The following is a 27,840-nucleotide window of genomic DNA, read 5'->3' on the forward strand; positions in this document are numbered from 1 at the left end:
ATGTGGTGCTCTGTGGCTCTGGTTGTTTGTGGATTCTCTGCTTTGGTCCAGGGTAGGTCTGCCTCTCTTTACTCTCTCTGACTACATTGTAAGATTAGAGTTACAAAGCCAGAGGGAAAGAATAGGAAAGGATCACTGGAAAGGAGGAGAGGACGATTGAGAAGTGTCTGTGTATGTGTGTGTGTGAGTATTTTTGTGTTCTCTAAGTGTTTGTGCTCTTGTTTTATGTTGGTCTGTGTGTACATGCCTACCTGTGTGCCTAGTGAATACAGAAGTCTACAGTTATTCAGGACCTGATGTGACGTGGTCCTCAATGTAAAATACATGTTGTCTGTTGCAGGGACAGACAGAAAAAGAAAGAGAGAGAGTTGGTATATAAAGCGAGAGAGATGGGGAGACATGCTTTATTCGAGAAAATGCTGCAATCATAAATTTCACAACCTCCCTCACCCTTTCACCCTCTATTTTCCCCAAAATCTCTGTGGACAGAGAGTGCAGTATCAATGGGATTGAAGCAGCAGGGAACAGACAATTATCAATGGTGGCATGTCAATTGAACATCATTATAGATCTGGTTCTATCTTGCTTCCTTGTTATGTTGTTATGTATGGACATGTTGCTGCAGCAGAGAGAGCAGAGTAGCTGTATGCAGCAGGAGAGATAGGTTGCTAAGGGAGAGGAGAGTTATTATTACATTATATCAGAGGCTGCCTGTCCTGCAACTAGGTAAAGAGCTACTGAACTTTCCTCTCAACGCAAAATCATGAATAATTTCCTGACTGTAACTTTTGTAGAGATTCTTGTTACTTTCCCGGTGAAAAATGATTAATTAAATGTCTCCTTGGGACTATTGACACACAGTGGTAAAGGATAACAGCTAGAAGTATACAGACCACTGAAAGAGCGCTTAATATCTGTTTGTACACCAAATGGATCTGAAATGACACGCAACAACTAAACACATATAGGGCAAAATAGTAGGACTAAGGTCATGGGGTTATGAGGTTAAAATATAAAAGCAAATACAGCAGACAAGACGATACAAGAATATGCTAAGTCAACATCTAAAAAATTTAAAACCCACAGACTTTATAGCTGACACACCGGTAGAATTGTTAAACGTTTGCCTGCCCACAGTACTTACTTAGCACCTCTGAACAGAGTGTCGGCAGTCAATCTCTTTTGTGTTCACACAGCATAGACCTTGAAGTCGTCAGCCACTGAGCCTTGTTAAAATACTCCAAACCAGAAGGTGGAATTAGCGTTGTTTGGCAATGCATGTCTGTATGTGTTTAACTAGCTAGCTAAGGATACTACTCTAACTCGGCAGCCAACACGGGCAGCTGTTTCATGGAAACTTTTATTATAATGTCAATACTAGCTACAGTTGGAGATTGGAGAACACATTGGGAGGGATCTTAGACCATTCCTCCATACAGAATCTTTCCAGATCCTTGATATCCTTCATTTGCACTTATGGGCTGCCACCTTCAATTCAAACCACAGGTTTGTCCGAAAACTGTTGATTTTGTGGTCAATTAACCATTTATTTGTGGGTTTGGATGTTTGCTTGGTGTCAGTGTTTTGCTGGCAGAAGCAACCAGGTACTGGCAGAAGCAACCAGGGTTTTGACTAAAATGTCCTGGTACTGCGTAAAGTTCATGATGCCGTTGACCTTAACAAGGGCACCAGGACCAGTGGACGCAAAATAGCTGCATAACATTAAAGATCCACCACCATATTTTACAGTAGGTACAGGGTTCGTTTCTGCATATGAATCTTTATTTCGACGCAAAACCCACCACTGGTGTGTGTGGCTAAAGAGCTCTATTTTCATGTCATCCAACAAATGTAAATGCCTGGAGTTTGCTAAACGGCATTGGAACTTGGATTAGAACCGGTGCTATGGTCAGATGACATGAAAATAGAGCTCTTTGGAAAGATTCTGTACGGAGGAATGGTCTAAGATCCCTCTAAGATGTGTTCTCCAATCTCATAAAACATTTTTGAAAAAGGCTCATTGCCGTTATCCTCGCAAGGTGAGGTATTGAAAGGTATTGAAAACAGGGGTGCCAATAACTATGACCCCTTTCTTTTTTAGATGTATTTCTATTACTTGTTAAACAAAACATTTCTCTGAGCAATTGTACATGTATAAAATAATATAATTTCCCAAATGTTTTGAGCATACAATATAGCTCAGTATTCGTATAATTTATTTTATACATTATTTTTTGATCATTTTTATCAAGGGTGCAAATAATTTTGGACCTGACTGTATATAAATGAGTATAACACTTTCATGAAACAAATCCCTTGACCATCATGCCTTATTCAATGATTCACACACGCTTACTTAAATTTGTAGTGCTTCAGGGGTTTTACATTTCCAAACCTGCTTGATTATTCATCAATTAAGCCAATTAAGCATTGATAAGGTGTGCTTACAACTTTCTCAGAGGTTCCTCTCATCCTCCACTCATTTCCCCTGATTCTTCCTCTATTCTTCTTCATCTTCACTTATCCCACATACCTTCCATGCCCCGTCTTTTGTCTATATCGCCTCTCTTCTGAAATCTTCTACTCTCCTTTTCTCTCTTTCCTTCCATCTCCCTCTCCTCCCTTCTTCTCTCAGTGTCGTTTCAGGGCCCTCACCAGAGGACCCTGTTGAAGAACCTTCTGAAGGACTACAATCGTATGGAGAGGCCAGTGGGCAATGACTCACACTCCCTCACAGTCTTCTTCTCTATCAATCTGATGCAGATCATGGATGTGGTAGGGATCAATGTTCATATTACATTTATGTTGTTTTATCTGTCTGCTAGTCAGTACATCGACCGGTCTGTTGGTGTCTTCGTCTATACCTGTGCAGACTCTGCTCTGTTAAAGTAAATATTCCACTGCAACTTCAATACTTACACAGAATTATTTGAGGCAGGTCTCTCAATATAGCTCCTCAGAATACGAATTGACTCAAAATGATTTACATCTTATAGGATGAGAAGAATCAGGTCCTCACCACTAACATCTGGCTTCGGATGGTAAGCACAGCACAGCTTCAAGTGAACAGCTGTCGGAGTGAGAGTGAATGTATTGTATCCTTCTCAGTGGACCTTCTTAGTTATATATTCAGTTGAAGTTGAATTAAATTGCCATGTCCAATATATCCAGCCTGAGTCTGTCTTCCAGAGCTGGTTTGATCATTATCTTCAGTGGAACCAGTCTGAATACCCTGGAGTGAAAAACCTTCGGTTCACAACTGACCAGGTGTGGACGCCAGACATCCTCCTCTACAACAGGTAATACACCTATGGTCATATTCACGTCGTCATGCATCACATGCATGTGTTTTATGGTTTTAAAACACTACTGTCCAGAGTTTGAGCCACCCTTTCCTTTCTCTTTCCTCAGTGCAGACGATGACTTTGACTCCACCTTCAAGACCAACGTGCTGGTCAACTCCAGTGGCTTCGCAGAGTATCTCCCTCCAGGTGAGTCCCTTTCTCTTTCTATCTTTCCTACTCTGTTGATATTATATATATATACAGTGAGGGAAAAAAAGTATTTGATCCCCTGCTGATTTTGTACGTTTGCCAACTGACAAAGAAATGATCAGTCTATAATTGTTATGGTAGGTTTATTTTAACAGTGAGAGACAGAATAACAACAAAAAAATCCAGAAAAATGCATGTCAAAAATGTTATACATTTATTTGCATTTTAACGAGGGAAATAAGTATTTGACCCCCTCTCAATCAGAAAGATTTCTGGCTCCCAGGTGTCTTTTATACAGGTAACGAGCTGAGATTAGGAGCACACTCTTAAAGGGAGTGCTCCTAATCACAGCTTGTTACCTGTATAAAAGACACCTGTCCACAGAAGCAATCAGTCAATCAGATTCCAAACTCTCCACCATGGCCAAGACCAAAGAGCTCTCCAAGGATGTCAGGGACAAGATTGTAGACCTACACAAGGCTGGAATGGGCTACAAGACCATCACCAAGCAGCTTGGTGAGAAGGTGACAACAGTTGCTGCGATTATTCGCAAATGGAAGAAACACAAAATAACTGTCAATCTCCCTCGGCCTGGGGCTCCATGCAAGATCTCACCTCGTGGAGTTGCAATGATCATGAGAACGGTGAGGAATCAGCCCAGAACTACACGGGATGGTCTTGTCAATGATCTCAAGGCAGCTGGGACCATAGTCACCAAGAAAACAATTGGTAACACACTACGCCGTGAAGGACTGAAATCCTGCAGCGCCCGCAAGGTCCCCCTGCTCAAGAAAGCACATATACAGGCCCGTCTGAAGTTTGCCAATGAGCATCTGAATGATTCAGAGGAGAACTGGGTGAAAGTGTTGTGGTCAGATGAGACCAAAATGGAGCTCTTTTGCATCAACTCAACTCGCCGTGTTTGGAGGAGGAGGAATGCTGCCTATGACCCCAAGAACACCATCTCCACCTTCAAACATGGAGGTGGAAACATTATGCTTTGGGGGTGTTTTTCTGCTAAGGGGACAGGACAACTTCACTGCATCAAAGGGACGATGGACGGGGCCATGTACCGTCAAATCTTGGGTGAGAACCTCCTTCCCTCAGCCAGGGCATTGAAAATGGGTCGTGGATGGCTATTCCAGCATGACAATGACCCAAAACACACAGCCAAGGCAACAAAGGAGTGGCTGAAGAAGAAGCACATTAAGGTACTGGAGTGGCCTAGCCAGTCTCCAGACCTTAATCCCATAGAAAATCTGTGGAGGGAGCTGAAGGTTCGAGTTGCCAAATTTCAGCCTCGAAACCTTAATGACTTGGAGAAGATGTGCAAAGAGGAGTGGGACAAAATCCCTCCTGAGATGTGTGCAAACCTGGTGGACAACTACAAGAAACGTCTGACCTCTGTGATTGCCAACAAGGGTTTTGCCACCAAGTACTAAGTCATGTTTTGCAGAGGGGTCAAATACTTATTTCCCTCATTAAAATGCAAATCAATTTATAACATTTTTGACATAGTGTCTGTCAACAGACTGTCATAGTGTCTGTCAACAGACTGTTGGATGCGACAACTGACGAATAACTTTGTTTTGGTGGCAGATTTTTCATCACTGATCATTTGGATATATCATGATTTCGCAGGTGTTCGCATCTTTCGAATTTCTGAAGGGGAGGGGACATTTGGCCCATAGACTTGCCCATAACTTGCAGAGGGAGGGGGGTGGAGCTACCGATCTGCTACTGCTGTTTGTTCTAGTATCTTTTCTAACACATCTGCCCCAAGAACTTAATTGAGCATCTGACGCAATTATGAAAGATTTTAGTTATGTGTTTCTGATTATTCTTAATTATGACATCAATATTGGATATGTTTGAAACAGCATCCTCAGCTACTGTATCAACAAATCCCAAGGTGCAGTGTTTCTTCTATATGGGAGATATTTACCCCTCTCATATTTTAAGACCAAATTGGTTGAATCCTCTCAGACTTCTCCCCCAACCCCACATTAAAGACTTCTGTGATCCAGTCCCTTGTGCCAGACTAAACCGAAATGGCCTTTTGAAGTCAAGTCAAGGAATGGGTGCAAAGAAATTCCATCATTTCTTTTTCAGTGGATATGTTTATTTATAAGGAGGTGTTGAATGTAAACACAGTTGGCTAATTAAATGTTGTCAGCTGAACCAAAGCCAATTTAGAGGGGGCGATATGGGCTGTGTCCCAAATGGCACCCTATTCCCTATATAGTGCACTAATTTTAACCAGGGTCCAAAGGGCGCTGGTCGAAGTAGCGCACTATGTAGGGAATAGGGTGCCATTTGGGACGCAGTCATGATGATGCTGTGCATGGAGAATTGAGTCTGTGACACACACAGGAGGCTATACTATACAGATTATCATAGATCTGATCTGGCCTCTCATCATAAAAGCCTGTGTAATTACTGGGGTCCATTTGGCCTGGAGATAAAAGACTATGGGCTCTGTATGCCAGGGAGTGTTCGGGAGCTTGACTCCTGGGTAAATAATTAAACAGCAGCAACCCTCTGGAGCTCTCGGTGGTTGGTAATGTTTAGGAATAGTTTTCATAGCTCAGATGAGATATATGATATAGAGCTTTAGGTGGATGGTAACGTTTGGAAATAGTTTTCATATATAGCTCAGATGTGATGCATGGTGTATTGGCGGGATGGTGTCTAAGGCAGTGTTCCAAATGGCACCCTATATATGGAATACGGTGCCGTTTGGGACAAACACTAAAGGAAAGGAAGGAAATAGGTTTTGAAGGCTGGGGTGATCCATCTTGTTTCTTGTGCAGAGGTTGTTTTTCAGGGAATTGTCCAGAGTTTTAAGATATACTTTATTTTTAGGAGTAAAGAATCTTGAGATATTGGTTGCATTTTTAGAGGACATTTTGGTCAAGGATTGTTGCTTGTCGGATCAGCTTTTAGAGTAACCTAATTGTTAGCTTAGAGGATCTGTTACAGAGCTGCAGGAGAGCAGTGAATTGCAAATGGAAGTAAATGTAGCTTTTAGCTAATCAGTTTAGTTTTAGGTTGAATGAATCTTGAGAAAATAATGAGTTATTACAGAGCCCTTACAACTGCACAAAGAGGTGCAGTTGTAAGGAAATTGCATGAGTTTTGGTGAATTGTATATTGTATTTTGGACTGTTCATTGTTGACAATTTCACGGCTCAGAGACTATAAAGCAATGCCATTATGAGCGTGAAAAAACAACTATTGAATGAAACTACATTTTAAGTCTTGCATTGGGAATTTGATGTTTATGTGAAGTTTTATAATCAATGCTGGATTTAATTTGGTTTGATTGTCAACTTCTAATCCATTAAAATAGCTTTTCAGCCCCTTCTCTGTTTTTCCGAAGTTTTTTTCATTTGCATGTCTTGTGACTCATAATGAATATTTCTGAGTGCTGTTTGGAAGACTACTTTGGCATTTTGGTTGCGTGCACTACTGTAAAACTCAACAGGCTTGATTTGTTCATTTCAGTAATTGCTTTGCCAGCGATCTCTGTGTGCATCAGTTGTTTAGTACTTTGGGTTTCCGTGTGTATGTGTTGTTCCCTCTGTGTGCATCAATTATGTAGTACTTTGTGTGTCCGTCTGTGTGTGTGGTTCTGTATAATGAAAAAGTTGGTCTGATTATAGTCTGGATAAACTGTCTGCAGAGTAGAGATCAGTGCCACTTTTTATATTTTGCACTCTCTGGGTGCGTCCCACCAATATATCTTCTTTCTCCTGAAGTATAGACTCATTCACTACTTCCCACAAATCTAAAAGCCATTGGATTGGTGGAGGCAGGGGCCGGGCTAGAGGGAATTTACACCAGTAATTTCCTTTAAAATCAGTGAAGGAAAGTGAACAAGTGCACACTTTGGTAATAGGGAGAGATAATTGGGACGTAGCCATTCACACTTGTACTGTTTAACTATGGTTAAGTACTGATCCCTCCTCCAGAGTGCTTAAAAATAGGTGCCAGAACAAGAAGTTACAGTATATGCAAAGTAACATTTTTTGAAGTGTAAGTGAACAACAAGTAAAATGTCTAACAGTCTCCCACTGTATGGGGTGTCTACACTGAGTGTACAAAACATTAGGAACACCTTTCAAATATTGAGTTGCACCCACTTTTTCCCTCAGAACAGCCTCAATTCGTTTTGGCATGTACTCTACAAGGTGTTGAAAGCGATCCACAGGGATGCTGGCCCATGTTGACTCCAATGCTTCCCACAGTTGTGTCAAGTTGGCTGGATGTCCTTTGGGTGGTGGACCATTCTTGATACACATGGGAAACTGTTCAGCATGAAAAACCCAGCAGCGTTGCAGTTCTTGACGCCCTCAAACCGGTGTGCCTGGCACCTACTACCATACCTCATTCAAAGGCACTTAAATCTTTGGTCTTGCCAATTCACCCTTTGAATGGCACGCATACACAATCCATGTCTCAATTGTCTCAAGGCTTAAAAATCCTTCTTTAACCTGTCTCCTCCCCTTCATCTACACTGATTGAAGTGGATTTAATAAGTGACATCAATAAGGGATCATAGCTTTCACCTGGATTCACCTGGTCAGTCTATGTCATGGAAAGAGCTTCCAAATGTTTTGTACACTCAGTGTATACCTCCCATACTTCACTCTTTGCATCCCTTTTTATCAATCTCTTTCCCTGTATGTCAGGGATTTTTATGAGCACATGTAACGTGGACGTACGTTGGTTCCCCTTCGACATCCAAAAGTGTGAGATGAAGTTTGGCTCGTGGACGTACGATGGCTGGCTGATGGACCTACAAATGAATGAGGCTGACATCTCCGGGTACATGTCCAACGGGGAATGGGACCTAGTGGGTGAGTGGGATTGGACTGCCCTCCTAACTTTCTTATCAATTGCTCAACTTAATTGTCAACTCAACTTGAACTTGTATGGAAATTCCCTCTTTATTCTGTCCCTTAATTTATTATTTCTTTCTTTCTTTCTTCACTCACTCAAGGAGTACCAGGCACTCGTAGCGAGGTGTTCTATGACTGCTGTAAGGAGCCCTACCCCGATGTGACGTTCGTTGTGACCATCCGCCGGCGCACTCTCTACTACGCTCTAAACTTGCTCATCCCCTGTGTGCTGCTGTCCTCCATGACCCTGCTTATCTTCCTACTGCCTGCCGACTCTGGGGAGAAGATCTCTCTGGGTGAGCAGAGAGAAGAGGGTGGATGATCCAAGAGTGATAGACTATTAATTACTTTATTTTTCTAAAAGGAACAGTGAGATGAGAGGATGGAGGACAGCAGCATGGAGAGGAGGAGAAGGGGAAAGCCATTGGAGAGTGAAGGGAGGAATAAGAAGAGGATGGGAGGGGAATGATGGTGATGTGGAGAAAAGATGACAGGGGAGGGAGAGTAGATTGATTCTAGTAAAGGGTGAAAACGAAAGAATGGAGGAAAACAAAGAGGACTAGAAGAGTTTTGTGGATGTGTAAAACCTTGAACCTAATTTGAGGATGCATTACACTGCATTGTATTACAGGAAAATATGCATAATCCCTCACACACCACAGCAATTAACCTATTGATGTAATTAAGCCCAGGAATTGATTAGGGAGAGAGAGTTTACACAGCCTTCCAGGAATTCAGCTTGACCCCATGCTTGATGAACAGGTTTTAAGGAATTAGGTGCCAAGATACAGCCTGGCTGATACCAGGTTATGTTGTACAACACAAGCTATGTACCCAATACCCATCAGGGTGTGGAGAGACTGTTTAAAAAAAAATATATATAATCGAGTCTCATGTTAAGGGTAGAAATGCGCCCAGTTTTGTGCCTTGGTGCTGATTGATTATCACCCCCAAAATATTCCGCCCAGGGAAGTTGAGACCTCTTGCTGTTTGGATTTAAAAACGAACAGTTGTAAAGCAAGGGGGCAGCGCTCACAGGCTATTTGTGTGTGTGGGTGTTTCAGCGAGAGAGACGTAGAGAGGAACCAACCAGTGTAAAAGCACAGCCCCCTTCATTATTGAGGCACTATCTGCAGCCCAAATGGCACCTTAATCCCTTTCTAGTCTACTACTTTTGACAAGGGCTCTGGTCAAAAGGTGTGCACTACATGGGGAATAGGGTGCCATTTGAAACTAACTGATTGTGCCGACAACATCAAAGGAGCCTCTCCAGATGCTGAAGTCAGGAGGACTTGGGAGTTTGGTATCAACCAGGTTTGCCAAGATAAGCATATGGCCTTAAATGAGAGCCACTGTCCATCTCTTATTATAACATTCTTACATGTTAAATTCTACATTTCCTCTCGACTCTTGAAGTGACATTTGTTTAATCTATTGAGCGAACAGGGCCGACTCACTTGAAAGATGTTTGTTTTATCGGCTTGCTTCTGTACGGTACCAGTTATGCCAAGAAAGCACTTGTAAAATGTGGGTAAAAAAGAAAAGTGTGACAGAGGTAATGGGAGGAGATGAAGATTAGATCTGATGAATGAAGATGGAGATTGGGAAGAGAGAGGGAGCAGAGACAGCCGGGGTAGATGGATTGCTAATATAGGGTAAGCATATGTGTGAGTTAAAAAGTAAGGCTCTACTAAGGGCAATTGAAGAAAATAATGTCCAAAAGTAATTCACTTTTGAGTATATTACTCTGTCACACTTTGCAATTTGCATCAGATCGAACCAAATCTAATCATATGAAGTTGAAATCAATTACCGTTGGCTTGACTGGCAAAGACCATAAAATATTTGCCAAATGAGATGCCTATAAGAAGGTTTATCTTTACAAATGTGGATTTCTGGAGGCTCGTCCGGGATCAATCCTGATCGAGGCACTGAGGCACAGATGTAGCGCACACATTTTATTACCCAAGAGCCTAGTCAGGTCAATTGGAGATCGTGCTCAGCAGCCACTCACGGTTTTATACATTTTCAATATCTTCCTCTCTTTTCAGGTATCACTGTGCTGCTCTCTCTCACAGTCTTCATGTTGTTGGTGGCAGAGATCATGCCAGCCACTTCAGATTCCATCCCTCTCATAGGTGTGTGTTCTCATAAAGTTTTTTGTTTTGGTTCTGTACTCCAGCACTTTGGATTTGAAATGATACAATGACTATCATTCAAAGTGCAGGGTATTTTCATCCATATCGGGTGCACCGTTTAGAAATTACAGCACTTTTTGTGCATAGTGCATAATTAACTTATATACAGTACCAGTCAAAAGTTTGGACACAGCTACTCATTCAAGGGTTTTTCTTTATTTTTACTATTTTCTACATTGTACAATAATAGTGAAGACATCAAAACTATGAAATAACACATGGAATCATGTAGTAACCCAAAGAAAGTGTTAAACAAATATATTTTATATTTGAGATTCTTCAAATAGCCACCCTTTGCCTTGATGACAGCTTTTCACACTGTTGGCATTCTCTCAACCAGCTTCACCTGGAATGCTTTTCCAACAGTTTTGAAGGAGTTCCCACATATGGTGAGCACTTGTTGGCTGCTTTTCCTTCACTCTGCGGTCCGACTCATCCCAAACCATCTCAATTGGGTTGAGGTCGGGGGATTGTGGAGGCCAGGTCATCTGATGCAGCACTCCATCACTCTCCTTCTTGGTAAAATAGCCCTTACAAAGCCTGGAGGTGTGTTGGGTCATTGTCCTGTTAAAAAACAAATGATAGTCCCACTAAGCCCAAACCAGATGGGATGGCGTATCACTGCAGAATGCTGTGGTAGCCATGCTGGTTAAGTGTGCCTTGAATTCTAAATAAATCACAGACAGTGTCACCAGCAAAGCACCCCCACACCATCACACCTCCTCCTCCATGCTTTACGGTGGGAACTACACATGCAGAGATAATCCATTCACCCACACCGCGTCTCACAAAGACACGGCGGTTGGAACCAAAAATCTCCAATTTGGACTCCAGACCAAAGGAGACATTTCCACCGGTCTAATGCCCATTGCTCGTGTTTCTTGGCCCAAGCAGGTCTCTTCTTCTTATTGGTGTCCTTTAGTAGTGGTTTCTTTGCAGGAATTTGACCATGAAGGCCTGATTCACACAGTCCCCTCTGAACAGTTGATGTTGAGATGTGTCTGTGACTTGAACTCTGTGAAGCATTTATTTGTCCTGCAATTTCTGAGGCTGGTAACTCTAATGAACTTATCCTCTGCAGCAGAGGTAACTCTCGGTCTTCCATTCCTGTGGCGGTTCTCATGAGAGCCAGTTTCATCATAGCACTTGATGGTTTTTGAGACTGCACTTGAAGAAACCTTCAAAGTTCTTGAAATGTTCTGTATTGACTGAACTTCATGTCTTAAAGTAATGATTTGCTTATTTGAGCTGTTCTTGCCATAATATGGACTTGGTCTTTTACCAAATAGGGCTATCTTCTGTATAACCCCTATCTTATCACAATACAACTGATTGGCTCAAACGCATTAAGAAGGAAAGAAATTCCACAAATTAACTTTTAAGAAGGCACACCTGTTAATTGAAATGCATTCCAGGTGACTACCTCAAGAAGCTGGTTGAGAGAATGCAAAGAGCGTGCAAAGCTGTCATCAAAGCAAAGGGTGGCTACTTTGAAGAATCTCAAATATAAAATATATTTTGATTTGTTTAACACTTTTTTGGTTACTACATGATTCCATATGTGTTATTTCATAGTTTTCATGTCTTCACTATTATTCTACAATGTAAAAAATAGTAAAAATAAAGAAAAATCCTTGAATTAGTAGGTGTGTCCAAACTTTTGACTGGTAGTGTATATATTAAAGTAGAAAAAAAGTTAAGTATTTGGTCCCATATTCATAGCACGCAATGACTACATCAAGTTTGTGACTACAAATTTGTTGGATGCATTTGCGGTTTGATTAGATAATCGTGAATGAATCGTGAATAATGATGAGTGAGAACGTTAGAGACGCACAAATATCTTACCCCCAAGACATGCTAACCTCTCACCATTACAATAACATGGGAGGTTAGCATTTTTGGGGGGTATGATATTTTTGCATCTGTAATTTTCTCACTCATCATTATTCACGATTCATTGAGGAATATCCGTAATCATGGTAGCATCCACATTAATGTAGAAGTAAATCCAAAGTGCTGGAGTATAGAACCAAAACAACGTGTCACTGTCGCAATACTTTTGGAGCTCACTGTATGTGTGTTAGAGTGTAGCGTGTGTGTGTGTGTGCGTGCTTGAAATAATTGTCCCAAATGTTGGTCAGGCCCTGGTAATCTAACCATCTGTTTGTCCTTAAATGTAATTGACTAAATTATGTATGGTGAGCTCACTGCAGCCAGACAGATGAGTTGCCCACCTTTGACAACTAAAACACAAATCCAGTCCATTAAAGCCCAAGAAAAATGCCAAGTCATGATCAGCAAGAAAACCACTGTTAGCATTATTGTTATTACAAATGGCGTCCTCTCTCTAATCTAATTGTTTTCTCTCTTTCCTGCCCCCCTTTCAGGACAGTACTTTGCCAGTACTATGATAATTGTTGGGATGTCAGTCATAGCTACAACGGTGGTGCTGCAGTATCATCACCACGACCCAAATGGAGGACAGATGCCCAAATGGGTAAGGCCAGAGCTCATGCTGCCCAAAGACAGATACATTTGACATTTTAGTCATTTAGCAGGCGCTCTTATCCAGAACAACTTACAGGAGCAATTAGGGTTAAGTTCCTTACTCAAGGGCACAAACAGATTTTTCACCTAGGAGGCTCATGTATTCAAACCAGCGACCTTTCGGTTACTGGCCCAATGCTCTTAACCGCTAGCCTACTTGCCGCCAGTCATTACTAACTATTAGCATTTCCCATAGGAAAACCCGTCACGCTTACCCCCATGTGCTCACCCACCAACACCTCCGTGGCTGGTCTCCTGGTATACCACAATGCAACAGTTTTTCCCATTATGGCTAATGCTAACAAGCTAACTCTCTTGGTTTACCATCATCCTTTGGTATAGCCATTTCCTCTTTGCTGCAACTGGCCAAACACTTGTGGGTTGTTCTTGAACTGCAGTGGCATTTGGACATGGCATTTGGGAATAATTTCTCTCTATTTTTTTATTTAATTTAAAATGTATTTGGGTGCATCTTCCCATTCTAAATAAACTAATATGGTAGCTTAATTACTTTAAATAATTTGTATCATTATGATAACATGTGACGGTAACACCAATGACAAATTTGAGGTAATTGAGAATTTTCTTTAAAAATGATTTACTAAAGTGATATGATTAATAATTTTGCTCACAATTTTGCTTTATTTAATTTGAGTAACACCAATGACACATTGTATTTAGACCCACCAAATTATCAATGGAGTCCTCAAATTTAGCTCATAATGATTAGCTAATAATTTTCTTTAATATAGACCCTTCCCCAAATTACAGTTTGCCACTAAAGGGAACCCTCAAGGTCCTTGTATCTCTTTGTAATGAGTGATTTTCAAGCTGGAAAAATCATTGACATTAAACTTTTAAACACCTAAAAACTTTTGTTTACTTTCTAGCATTCTAAATAATCAATAGATCTCTCTAAATCTCAAAAACATGTCACTACAACTCTACTCATCACTACTGGGACAAGCCAATTTGCATTAAACAATTTGCTTCAAACATTCATTAACATAATTTTTTATGCAGTATGTTTTGCAGTATAAAGGACTTGCATTGTTTTATTGTTGATAAACAGTTCAATAAACAAAAACATGTATGATGTGTAACTATTTGTCAAAAAAACGAAGTGTGTTTTTTTATCGTTGCAAAGGCGAGGAATGCCAATGCCACCCAGTAGTGGTGTGTGGACAAAATCACGGAGGAAGAAAAGCCAGGAAAAAAAGCCATACGTGTTGTCATAATTGCATTGTTTGCTCTATAACCTGTTAGTTCATTTCCCTTGCCAACGTGATATATAGGTCTAAGGCCGAGACAATAAGAAGTAAATAAATTAATTAAACCACAACTTTGTTTCATCACAAAACCAGAGAGCATAGTCAAGAAAGTTAATGTTTCCGACATTTTCGGACTACTAAACAACTATTGATTTAGAACCACGGAGAGTTACCGCAAGTCGGAACCTCAACACCCCGACTCGAACCCAAAGGCTCTTTTAAGAGCCACCCACATCCGCTTCAAATGGGCCCATTCCATATAGTATTATATATATATATAAAAAAATGTTTAGTATGCAATTTAGTAAGAAAGTATGAGCCACTTCGAGTGGACAGGGAGTATTAATTAGAGGATTCTAATGTCCCGTCCACTTTTAGCGCACAGAGGGAGGCCTATATCTGACAGTGGCAAAGTGTAAGAATGTTATTATTTTGGGTCAAGCAATAGTGGAATTTGGACAACATATAGCCACCACGAGTCGGTAGACGTGGCTCGAAAAGAGGGGGACAGCGCGCACACACACACACAGTCCAAAATGGGAGCCCTATGTCTGACGGTGCCAAAGTGGGCAATTCTATCACCAGCATTATTTGGCACAACAATCGTGGGATAGGATAAAGTAATCCTTCTACCCCCCCCCCCCCCCCCCCAAAAAAAAAAAAAAAAAGTATAATTGTAAAGTGGTTATCCCACTGGCTATAGGGTGGATAAGAGCGTCTGCTAAATGACTAAAATGTAAATGTAAATGTAAGTCGCAAAGAAAACAGGAGCTGCCTCCACTATTCCAGCACCATTTCTACTTTAATATTTAAACATAATCAAAATCACCTATGCTAAGTCTAACACAGTGACAACTAAGATACCAAAAACAAGAGCAGGATGCAATTAATACTTGCTACCGTGCTACCTTTGACACCTTAATTGCTACCCTCTTTATCTGCCTTTCACTTCAACTGTCCTAGGTTAATCTTTCAACGTCTCTTTCTATAATTTTCTCCATATTTTTATCCTCCAATCTCTTTCATTTTGACATATTATGCCTTTCATTTTCACATCCCTCTGCATTTGTCCTTCTGAACCACTTACACTAACAATCACTATAAACACAGACATCTCCTCACTCCTTCGCAGTCTGTTCTCATCAACTGTACCATACCTCTCTGTTGGACCAAAAAATACATTGGGTCTGTAGGCTTGTGTTTGACTTACTCAGTTTCTAGCCTTACAGTGAGGGAACAAAGTATTTGATCCCCTGCTGATTTTGTACGTTTGCCCACTGACAAAGAAATGATCAGTCTATAATTTTAATGGTATGTTTATTTGAACAGTGAGAGACAGAATAACAACAAAAAAATCCAGAAAAACGCATGTCAAAAATGTTATAAATTGATTTGCATTTAATGAGGGAAATAAGTATTTGACCCCCTCTCAATCAGAATGATTTCTGGATCCCAGGTGTCTTTTATACAGCTAACAAGCTGAGATTAGGAGCACACTCTTAAAGGGAGTGCTCCTAATCTGTTTGTTAACTGTATAAAAGACACCTGTCCACAGAAGCAATCAATCAATCAGATTCCAAACTCTCCACCATGGCCAAGACCAAAGAGCTCTCCAAGGATGTCAGGGACAAGATTGTAGACCTACACAAGGCTGGAATGGGATACAAGACCATCGCCAAGCAGCTTGGTGAGAAGGTGACAACAGTTGGTGCGATTATTCGCAAATGGAAGAAACACAAAAGAACTGTCAATCTCCCTCGGCCTGGGGCTCCATGCAAGATCTCACCTCGTGGAGTTGCAATGATCATGAGAACGGTGAGGAATCAGCCCAGAACTACACGGGAGGATCTTGTCAATGATCTCAAGGCAGCTGGGACCATAGTCACCAAGAAAACAATTGGTAACACACTACGCCGTGAAGGACTGAAATCCTGCAGCGCCCGCAAGGTCCCCCTGCTCAAGAAAGCACATATACAGGCCGTCTGAAGTTTGCCAATGAACATCTGAATGATTCAGAGGAGAACTGGGTGAAAGTGTTGTGGTCAGATGAGACCAAAATGGAGCTCTTTGGCATCAACTCAACTTGCCGTGTTTGGAGGAGGAGGAATGCTGCCTATGACCCCAAGAACACCATCCCCACCGTCAAACATGGAGGTGGAAACATTATGCTTTGGGGGTGTTTTTCTGCTAAGGGGACAGGACAACTTCACCGCATCAAAGGGACGATGGACAGGGCCATGTACTGTCAAATCTTGGGTGAGAACCTCCTTCCCTAAGCCAGGGCATTGAAAATGGGTCGTGGATGGGTATTCCAGCATGACAATGACCCAAAACACACGGCCAAGGCAACAAAGGAGTGGCTCAAGAAGAAGCACATTAAGGTCCTGGAGTGGCCTAGCCAATCTCCAGACCTTAATCCCATAGAAAATCTGTGGAGGGAGCTGAAGGTTTTGTTGCCAAACGTCAGCCTCAAAACCTTAATGATTGGAGAAGATCTGCAAAGAGGAGTGGGACAGAATTCCTCCTGAGATGTGTGCAAACCTGGTGGCCAACTACAAGAAACGTCTGACCTCTGTGATTGCCAACAAGAGTTTTGCCACCAAGTACTAAGTCATGGTTTGCAGAGGGGTCAAATACTTATTTCCCTCATTAAAATGCAAATCAATTTAACATTTTTGACATGCGTTTTTCTGGATTTTGTTGTTGTTATTCTGTCTCTCACTGTTCAAATAAACCTACCATAAAAATTATAGACTGATCATTTCTTTGTCAGTGGGCAAATGTACAAAATCAGCAGGGGATCAAATACTTTCTTCCCTCACTGTATCTCAGTCTCTCAACTTGTGTAATACCTTGAAGCTTTTACAAATGCACATCTCAGCTTCCCCTGTTTGGCGGTACGGCATTTACAGATTTATTGATATCATCAACTCAGAGAATGGGTTTTGGTGAATGAGAGTGGATGGGTTGCAGATTGGTTCAATCCGACTGATAAGTCTTCCCACTGATAAATGGCCCACTTTGGGTAGTCAGCTGGCCAATTGGCAACGTAAATGATTGGGGTTCAGAGAAGGGCATCGAACCGGCACCGTTCACAACATCAGACTATTACCTGGCTCATGAACATGCTCAGGGGAGACTAATTAAGGGCTCATCTGGACAGTAGATGCTCATTTGGACAAGGGCACCCTATTCCCTATAAAGTGCACTTATTTTGACCAGAGGTCTTTGGGTCAAAAGTAGTGCACTATAAAAAGAACAAGGTCCAATTTGGGATGCATCCCTGGACACTGTTGGTCTAATATGCTCTTTCTAGGGGTGTAGAACACTCGTCCTCCCCCTCTCCCAATCCATGCTAAAGAAACAAATACCTATTATTTCAGACAAAAAACACGATATGTTACCTGTAAAGAGAATAAGGCAATGTTTATATGAAAGCCATTTCAAACAGTCCTTTATTTACCACTTTCTTGCACGTATACCCCGTTTTATACATCCCAGTGCGTAGCCGGCACCTGTGAGGGGTGGGAATAGGGGTTGCCCATCTGGCCATACTTGTAATCGTATCCGTAATTGACAGTTTATAGTCGGATCGAATTATACTAATAAATCAGAAAAACGTGTTTTAAAATGCTTAAATAGGCTTATCCTCTCCCTGCACATTTATAATCAGTGGCCAGTTTATTAGTGTAAGAAAGCCTGTCCCTTTAAGAACTCAGTGATGACGTCACAGCTATCACAAGCTGGCAGAGTGTTTAGTTCATTCCTAAGTGCAGCTCGCCACCTACTGCTGTGAACACAAATCTCTGTTTTGGACATTATTTCCTTTCTGACCAATTTATATATCACTGTGCGTGAATATCAGAACTGTAAGCAATGTATTTGTTTTCCCCCTGTTTTACTGATGAAGTTGTCAATAGTTTAAGAATATTTTCCTCATTGTTACAGCATTATGTATCTTGTTTTTTTTGCTATCTAACATTGTTAGCTACATTTTCATCTGTCATTGTTAGCTGGTTAGTCTGATGTTGCTAGATACTTGTATTTTCATTTCAGTCATTGGATTATTATAACAGATGAGAGCTGTATATCTTGTTTTGTTATTGCTAAATGAACATGTGCCTTATCTTAGTATTGAGGCCATTGTTTATTATTATTTCCAGACCACATCTTGTATGGATAAATGGACAGTTAATTAATTGGATAATCACAGCTGAGTGACATAGCACAGAAATTATCCCTCACCGTCTCTAATAGTAGTACAATCTCCATAACTTCACCTACTCAATTAGTGTATAAATTCCAGAGGCATCACCCTCTAATTCATGGTCCTTCAGAGTCGGATTGAGTAAACCACCCGAAGATATGGATCCAACACATACGGATGCACCTGACCCATCCGTGCGGGCCCGTTCACAGAGAGAAAGACATCCCCCAGCTCACCTGGGTGATTATGCTGTTGAATATCTCCCTCGCCAGGAACAACGCTTATCCACAACTCAGGCACCCCCCTTATTAGGATGAAGGAGTAGTGGAGCGGACATCCGATCAGAGAGGAGTGCTACCAGCTCAAGACACAGTGCCCACGCATCGGTGAGCCGCTTCCCAGACCTATCCGACCTCCAAGCAGCTATGTTGGAGGAAACAATGAAGCTCATGGAGTTTAATGACCTACAACGTCAGCAAGAGCAAGATCGCAACGTCGACGTAGACTGTCGACGCATAGCAGCCGAAGCCAGAGAAGCTCAGCGACAACAGGAAGAAGCTCAGCGTTGACAGGAGCTAGAGCTGGCCAAGCTTGTTACATCTTTTCATCAAGAAAATGATGGAGTTGATGTAGTCAGAACCCAGATGACTCAGTAAGAGCAGGGGAGCCCCTCATGAGCACCGTCTGATGAATAATGTGACAGCTTTGTGTCTGTTCCACTGACACAACCACGACATGCCAACCTAGGAGAAAGAAGCAGAGCCTATGAAGACTCACATCTTCTCCCTGCCTACCCGAGACACTCTTCACCAGCTCCCATGGTTCCGCACCCTGCTCCAGCTCCCGTGGTTCCGCACCCTGCTCCAGCTCCCGTGGTTCCGCACCCAGCTCCAGCTCCCGTGGTTCCGCACCCAGCTCCAGCTCCCGTGGTTCCGTACCCCGGACCAGCACCTGCGGCTCCGTACCCCGGACCAGTACCTGCGGCTCCGTACCCCGGACCAGCACCTGCGGCTCCGTACCCCGGATCAACACCTGCGGCTCCATACCCTAGACCAGGATTCACACCACACCCTGTTCCAGGTGAACCCTACTTACCTGCGGGACAAAGCATGCCTTATCCAGCTCCAGCAGCACCAGGCTTTCATGCAGGTTTAGGTGTGCCCTATCCCAATCCAGCAGCACCATATCCTGCCCCGGGACAGATGGCACCCTACCCACCTGGCACGGATCAGCTGATTGCCTCATTATACGGCATGCCGAAGCCGTCATTTCCCTACTTTGAGAGCGGTAGAGAGAGTGACTTTGCCCTTCTCAAGATGTCCCTAGATGACCTGATGAGCAGTCACAGACACCTAAACGAGCGGTATACAGTGATGGAAAAAAGTATTTGATCCCCTGCTGATTTTGTACGTTTGCCCACTGACAAAGAAATGATCAGTCTATAATTTTAATGGTAGGTTTATTTGAACAGTGAGAGACAGAATAACAACATAAAAATCCAGAAAAACACATGTCAAAAATGTTATAAATTGATTTGCATTTTAATGAGGGAAATAAGTATTTGACCCCTCTGCAAAACATGACTTAGTACTTGGTGGCAAAACCCTTGTTGGCAATCACAGAGGTCAGATGTTTTTTGTAGTTGGCCACCAGGTTTGCACACATCTCAGGAGGGATTTTGTCCCACTCCTCTTTGCAGATCTTCTCCAAGTCATTAAGGTTTCGAGGCTGACGTTTGGCAACTCGAACCTTCAGCTCCCTCCACAGATTTTCTATGGGATTAAGGTCTGGAGACTGGCTAGGCCACTCCAGGACCTTAATGTGCTTCTTCTTCAGCCACTCCTTTGTTGCTTTGTCCGTGTGTTTTGGGTCATTGTCATGCTGGAATACGCATCCACGACCCATTTTCAATGCCCTGGCTGAGGGAAGGAGGTTCTCACCCAAGATTTGACAGTACATGGCCCTGTCCATCGTCCCTTTGATGCGGTGAAGTTAGCAGAAAAACACCCCCAAAGCCTAATGTTTCCACCTCCATGTTTGACGGTGGGGATGGTGTTCTTGGGGTCATAGGCAGCATTCCTCCTCCTCCAAACACGGCGAGTTGAGTTGATGCCAAAGAGCTCCATTTTGGTCTCATCTGACCACAACAATTTCACCCAGTTCTACTCTGAATCATTCAGATGTTCATTGGCAAACTTCAGACGGGCATGTATATGTGCTTTCTTGAGCAGGGGGACCTTGCAGGCTCTGCAGGATTTCAGTCCTTCACGGCGTAGTGTGTTACCAATTGTTTTCTTGGTGACTATGGTCCCAGCTGCCTTGAGATCATTGACAAGTTCATCCCGTGTAGTTCTGGGCTTATTCCTCACCGTTCTCATGATCATTGCAACTCCACGAGGTGAGATCTTGCATGGAGCCCCAGGCCGAGGGAGATTGACAGTTTCTTCCATTTGCGAATAATTGCACCAACTGTTGTCACCTTCTCACCAAGCTGCTTGGCGATGGTCTTGTAGCCCATTCCAGCCTTGTGTAGGTCTACAATCTTGTCCCTGACATCCTTGGAGAGCTCTTTGGTCTTGGCCATGGTGGAGAGTTTGGAATCTGATTGATTGATTGCTTCTGTGGACATGTGTCTTTTATACAGGTAACAAGCTGAGATTAGGAGCACTCCCTTTAAGAGTGTGCTCCTAATCTCAACTTGTTACCTGTATAAAAGACACCTGGGAGCCAGAAATCTTTCTGATTGAGAGGGGGTCAAATACTTATTTCCCTCATTAAAATGCAAATCAATTTATAACATTTTTTACATGTGTTTTTCTGGATTTTTGTTGTTGTTATTCTGTCTCTCACTGTTCAAATAAACCTAGCATTAAAATTATAGACTGATCATTTCTTTGTCAGTGGGCAAACGTACAAAATCAGCAGGGGATCAAATACTTTTTTCCCTCACTGTAAGTATCAAGTTCTTCTGGCCGACCTGAAACTACAGAGTGCAGTCCAGCTCGCTAAGGCCTACATGCACAACCTGAGACCTTACACTGCTGCCTTATAAGCCCTGCAGGACAAGTACGGTCAGCCCTGCCAACTCGTCCAGTGTGAGCTAGCCACCATTTTAAACTCCCCTGCCGTCAGGTTCGGAGATGCAGAAGTCTTCGACACCTTTGGCCTGTCTATCCACTCACTGGTAGGCATGCTCAGGACCCTTAAGGGGCAGAACGACTATGAGCTCAGATGTGGATCCCATGTCGACCGGCTCTGGAGCAAGATGCCACAGAGCTACCGGGATGAATTTGTCGAGTACTGCTTCGATCGCGGCATCCTCAGGACTGGCACGGACCAGACGCACACCCTACATGACTTGGCAGCCTGGTTGCAGAAGAAGTCCCAGGCTAAGCGCATATCAAGCAGAGCCGCAGCACTCTATCAATGTGATATGCCTAAGTCATTCAAGAAAGACCACTGTGCCTTCATAAGACAGAAGGGGAAATCTGCTTCAATCCTCTTCAACGAAGATCCAAACCCCAAGGAGCCTGCTCAATCCAAGGAGAAATCCAAACCCAAGCCATACTGTCCCCACTGTGACAATAAAGAACACTTTCTCAACTCGTGAAGAGTTCAAGAAGCTGAACACAGGACAGATCGTCAAGTGGATAAAGGATGGAAAAAGTTGTTGGAAGTGCGGACAATCCCACAAAGCTGATGCTTGCACCCTCAGACAACCTTGCATGACATGTAAAGAGCAGCACCTAACAATCCTTCATGACGACATACAGGAAAACGAGAAAAGTGTGCTCATGGTGAGTGTCCTTACGACCAAGGTGTACCTGGACAGACCCAACCAATAGGCGAAAGTAATGCTGAAGGTCGTGAAGGTCTTACTTCAGAATGGAGACCGAGCCCTGGAAACATACGCCGTGCTCGACAATGGCTCGTAGCGTAGCATCGTCCTGCCGCAGGCTGTTCAACAACTAAACCTCACTTCTGAACCTGAGACCCTCACCTTCAGGACAGTTCGTCAAGACGTTATGCAACTGCAAGGTGCCTCAGTTACCTTTGATGTGTCCCACCTGCTCAAACCTTTCAAGAAGTATCGGATATGTCAGGCATTCACCGCAGACAACCTAGGCCTTTCCGAACACTCCTTCCCAGTAGCAGCTCTCCAAAAGCAATACGACCACCTCCGTAAGCTGCCTAAGGACCAAGCTCAACCTCTGCTGCTGAATGGTTTAGACATGCCTCACCTCCTGATACCCATACAGCCAGTCTGTACAGGCCCGTCTGGTGGACCCTTTACTGTCCACACCGAACTCAGCTGGTCCCTGCAAGCTTTGTCCACACAGAACCAGCTGAACAACAGTGCCTGCTCACCACTATCGTTTCGCCATACACCGAGCTCTTCAGAAACGAGGAGCGACTTTGGCAGATCGATACCCTTCCCTATGTGAGTGAGAAGCTGGCGACTCGCTAGAAATAAGACCAGCAAGCCATGACACTACTCCAGACGTCCACCACTAGGATAGAAGTTGATGGCGTTCAGTGCTATGCTTCACCCCTGCTTCGTCGAGTCAATGATGAAACTCTCCATGCTTCAAAGGAAGCTGTACTGCCAAGCTTCCGTAGCATGGACCAAAGACTTGCCAAAGACCAAAAACACGCCGAGGTGTACTGCCAGGAGCTCGAGAAGCTGCAGACTGCAGGCTACGTGTCACTGGTGCCACCCAAGGTAGCTGAACAACCTACTGGTTTACTCCTGGTCCTGGTTTAAATCCCACCATATTGTGCATCACAATGGAAAGGATAGGATTGTGTTTAACTGTTCGTTCCAGCATAAAGAACAGTCTCTCAATGACCTTCTCCTCCCTGGACCAACATTGGGACCATCCCTGCTTGGTGTGCTCCTCAGATTCCGTCAACATGCCGTAGCTGTGAGTGGTGGCAAAGGTATGTTTAATCAGATCTGTCTCTTACCAGCTGACAAACCGGTGCTACGCTTCATCTGTTAGAACATGCATAGAACTGAAGAACCGAGCATCTATGTGTGGCAGGTCTTTCCATTCGGCACAATTTGTAGTCCCTATTGTGCCATCTACGCTCTGCAACACGTTCAGGACAATGTAGGAGCCAACCAAGACCTTGTGAAGTCAGTTGAGGAGTCATTCTATGTGGACAACTGCCTTCGAAGCATCCCGTCTGCCGATGAAGCAAGAGACCTTGTTAACGGACTTCGGCAGTTGCTCCAGACTGGAGGCTTTGAGATATGCCAGTGGTCAAGCAATGTACCAGTTGTCATCGCGCACCTATCGTCCGAGGCCAGATCTGAAAGCAGCGAACTGTGGCTTTCCCAAAGTAGCACGGATCTCCAGGAACCAACCCTGGGGCTACGCCAGAAATGCCTCAGAGACTCCTTGGGATACAAGCACCGCACTGTGGAGTATTCCAAACTTACAATGAGGAATATCTACAGCGTGCACGTCTGTCACAACCTGAACCAAGGTACTCGTCCAGGACATGTGGAAAGAAGGGATAGGTTGGGACGACCCCATTCAGCCTCAGAGCCTGCTGGACAGATGGCTTGTCTGGGAACAAGAAATTCCTGAACTTGTCCAGATGTAACTCCCCAGAACTTATGCACCTCCACATATTCTGTGATGCATCAGAGAGAGCATATGGCTCTGTTGACTACATTCAGACTGTGGATGACCAGGTCTCGTTCTGGCCAGGTCTTGCGTTGCGCCAAAGTAGCAGCTGTTGATGCAACGCTTGGAGCTGAGTGCTGCATTCACTGGGGCTCAGCTGGCCAGTGTCCTCCAAGCAAAACTCACCCTACCCATCGGACAAGTCATCCCCTGGTCCGATTCCACCACAGTCCTTCATTGGCTCAAGTCAGAATCTTGTAGATACAAGGATTTCGTAGGAACATATGTTGCAGAGATTCAGAACCTTACGGATATAGCCAATTGGAGGTATCTGGATACCACGAACAACCCGGCGGATGACATCACTCGGTGCAAGACCTTGAAAGAGCTGGCCCAACCGCATCGATGGCACCAAGGCCCTGAGTTCCTCCAACACTCAGAAGATCAGTGGCCTTCATTGCCTTCTGCTGGCCCTGAGCCAAACTGAAGAAATCAACCTTATGCGGACATGTCTGTCAGTTCCAGTCCTCAGCTCTCAGATATCAGCAAGTTTGATACATGAAAGACCTCATGAATGCAACAACTAGATCCCTACACGGAGCGGCCGATCCACTCTCCAGTTCACCTAGCGAAGTAGCAGACTACATAGCCACAGAGAACGTCCTCCTGAAGCAAGCTCAGATGGAATCATTTCCTGAAGAGGTCAAGGCCTTCATGTCAAACCGGTCTAAACCTTCTAACAGTTGTCTGGGTCCCTTGTCTCCTGAGTACGATAAGGATTCAGGACTCCTTAGAGTTGGTGGTAGACTGTGCAGAGCAAAGCACCTGGAGATGGATGCTATGCACCCCACCGTCTTGATCTGCATCTGCTGACCAAGCTACTCATTCAAGATTTCAACGGGACTCTCCTCCATCCCGGCCCAGAGGGGGTTCTGGCAGAACTGCGTCGTAGATACTGGATTCTGCGGGAAAGGGAGGCCATCCGGAAGTTTCAGCACACCTGTTTGCAATGCCAAAGATGGTGCGCCAAACCTGAAGTTCCTAAGATGGTAGACCTATCTCCTGCTTGTCTGCGACTGTACAAGCCACCCTTCTACTGTACCGGAGTGGATTGTTTCGGACCATTCAACATAAAAATCTGCCATCAGCATGACGCAACAGGAACCGGGATGCGTTGGACCAGGTTATGTTTTTCCACTCCTCAATTGTCCAGTGTTGGTGATCATGTGCCCACTGGAGCTAAAAACAAACTTCTTGTTTTTAGCTGATAGGAGTGGAACCCGGTGTGGACAAGTTGTGCGTTCCGAGATGCCGTTCTACACACCACTGATTCTTGCTATTCTCCTTCGACCTCTCATCAACAAGCTGTTTTTGCCCACAGGACTGCCGCTGACGATGTTTTTTGTTTGTCACACCATTCTCGGTAAAACCTAGAAACTGTCGTATGTGAAAAGCCCAGGAGGCCGGCTGTTTCTGAGATACTGGAACCGAAGCACCTGGACCGACGATCATACCACGCTTAAAGTCGCTTAGGTTACTAATTCTAACGTTCAATCGAACAGTAACTGAATGCCTCGATGCCTGTTTTATATAGCAAGCCACAGCCATGTGACTCACTGTCTGTAGGAGCGAACCATTTTCGTGATAAACTGGCCACTGAGTGTATATAAACCAAGGAAGCGACGCAGACCAGAAGCAGCGGAATTGTGTCTGTTCTCAAAACTTGCAGCGGGCAGATGATCTGCTGTCACTCATTCAGAACGCAGATCGGCATTTCATATTTCTTTCCTAGCCTCTTTCCACTTGTTAGATATTATGCACATTGATAGCTTGCTAGAAAACGTCTTCGCCAACTGATGTATAATAGAAGCAGCAGACAGTAGCAATTGGAGCAAAACATGCAAGGAGAAATTACTGGTGAAATCATCAAGCAATAAAGAGCAAGTGAACGGAGAGAATGCCAAAGTATTACTGTGAAGCTTTGTGATTGGTTCACCCAGGTGAGCGTCGTCCCAAAGCCGGGACTTTTTGAATGGCTCGGTTTTCACAGAGCCGTAGGCAGAATTTAAGAAAATACCGCAACGATGACTAATTCTCGAGGGATTTAAAATACCACGTTTTTTACCCCTGTGACGAAGACGCTGTGAGTCGAGAAGCAGGTGCAGGTGAAACGTTTAATAAAACAACAAACATGGGACGAGACAACATAGACACTACTGCTATGCATAACCACAGGAACAATACTGACTGGGGAAAGAACCTAAGGGAGTGCCAGATATAGGGGAGGTAATAAAAGGCGGTAATGGAGTCCAGGTGTGCCTCATGATGACGTGCAGGTGCGCGTAATGATTGATGCCAGGTGTGTGTAATGATGGATCCCAGGACCGGTGGTTAGTATACCGGCTAGGTCGAACGCCGGAGGGGAGGAACGGGTATAGACGTGACAACCCCCTAACCCTTTCAGATATAAAGAAAAGACGGTATAAAGAAGACGGTATGGTAAAGACTGGTTTTTGTCTAGATTTAAAAAGGGATAAAAGATACGTAAGGGGGAGACAGATGCCTGTGTCTAACTTTCATTCCGTGGTTAGAATTTAAATGAATCTTTATATCCCCCAAAAGGTCATTGTAAAATTCCTCCCTTAGGCAATTTTTTCATTCTTATGCTCATGAAAGTAGTGTTGAATACAAAAGGTCAAGTTGAATATACCAGCATCCGCACACACCACCCACTGTGTTAAGCTTTTACCGGCTGAAAGGTTTTCCCCCTAGTGTATTTCCAAGTGCACTACTCTTTGTAAGTGTAGGTGTATTCCTTCCTAGATGCTATGTATCTATATTATAAAATCCTTCTCTGATTGATTCTCCCTTCTCTTCCTTTCAGGTTAATGTGGTCCTACTACAGTGGGTAGCATGGTTCCTACGTATGAAGCGCCCAGGGGAGAATGATGACCCAGAGCGACCACCCTGCGCCCCCCACCTACGGCGCTGCTCCTCAAGCTCCCAGAGTGGTAGCATCCCTAACCCTCCAGACCCCAAGCTCAACCCGCTGCACCCGCAGAACCTGGCCCCTCTCCAGGCTGGCCCCCTGCACGCAGGTCACCCCCACCTTCACGCACAGTCCAGCGCCAACAACGGAAACCTGCTCTATATCGGTTTCCAGAACCTGGACGACCCCCCACTGCTCCCGGATCACATCCAGAGTTACAGCATTTCGGCCGGGCCTCCTCGAGTAGCAGGCAGCCCCCCTCCACCACCCCCCACCCCCAACGCGGACACCGTGGGCTGCCCTAGCACCATTTCCAGTGGCGGGGGCTTTGGAATGGGGGGTGGAGGACAGTACTCAGGGGGTATAGGCGATCCCCAGCTCCAGGCTATTCTGGAGGAGGTGCGTTACATGGCGGACCGCTTCCGTGAGCAGGATGAGACAGAGAGCGTGGCCGACCAGTGGAAGTTTGCGGCAGCAGTCATCGACCGGCTCTGCCTGGTGGCCTTCAGTATGTTCAACATCATCTGTACCATCGCCATCCTCATGTCCGCTCCCAACTTTGTCGAGGCCGCCTCCAAGGACTTCTTCTGA

General features: G+C 44.0%; 1 protein-coding gene across 1 annotated transcript; it reads left to right on the forward strand.

Annotated features, from left to right (window-relative positions):
• Window positions 1-27,840, forward strand: LOC311115632 (neuronal acetylcholine receptor subunit alpha-7-like; the record flags this gene model as incomplete). Its single annotated transcript, XM_084157323.1, has 10 exons — window positions 1-52; window positions 2,636-2,775; window positions 2,997-3,041; window positions 3,190-3,299; window positions 3,412-3,491; window positions 8,189-8,356; window positions 8,500-8,694; window positions 10,450-10,536; window positions 12,987-13,096; window positions 27,145-27,840. The coding sequence occupies 10 exons, from the start codon at window positions 1-3 to the stop codon at window positions 27,838-27,840; spliced, it is 1,683 nt and encodes a 560-aa protein (XP_084013449.1).

This window comes from Coregonus lavaretus, assembly GCF_964263955.1.
Source record: "Coregonus lavaretus genome assembly, chromosome: 3".
Taxonomy (NCBI): Eukaryota; Metazoa; Chordata; class Actinopteri; order Salmoniformes; family Salmonidae; genus Coregonus; species Coregonus lavaretus.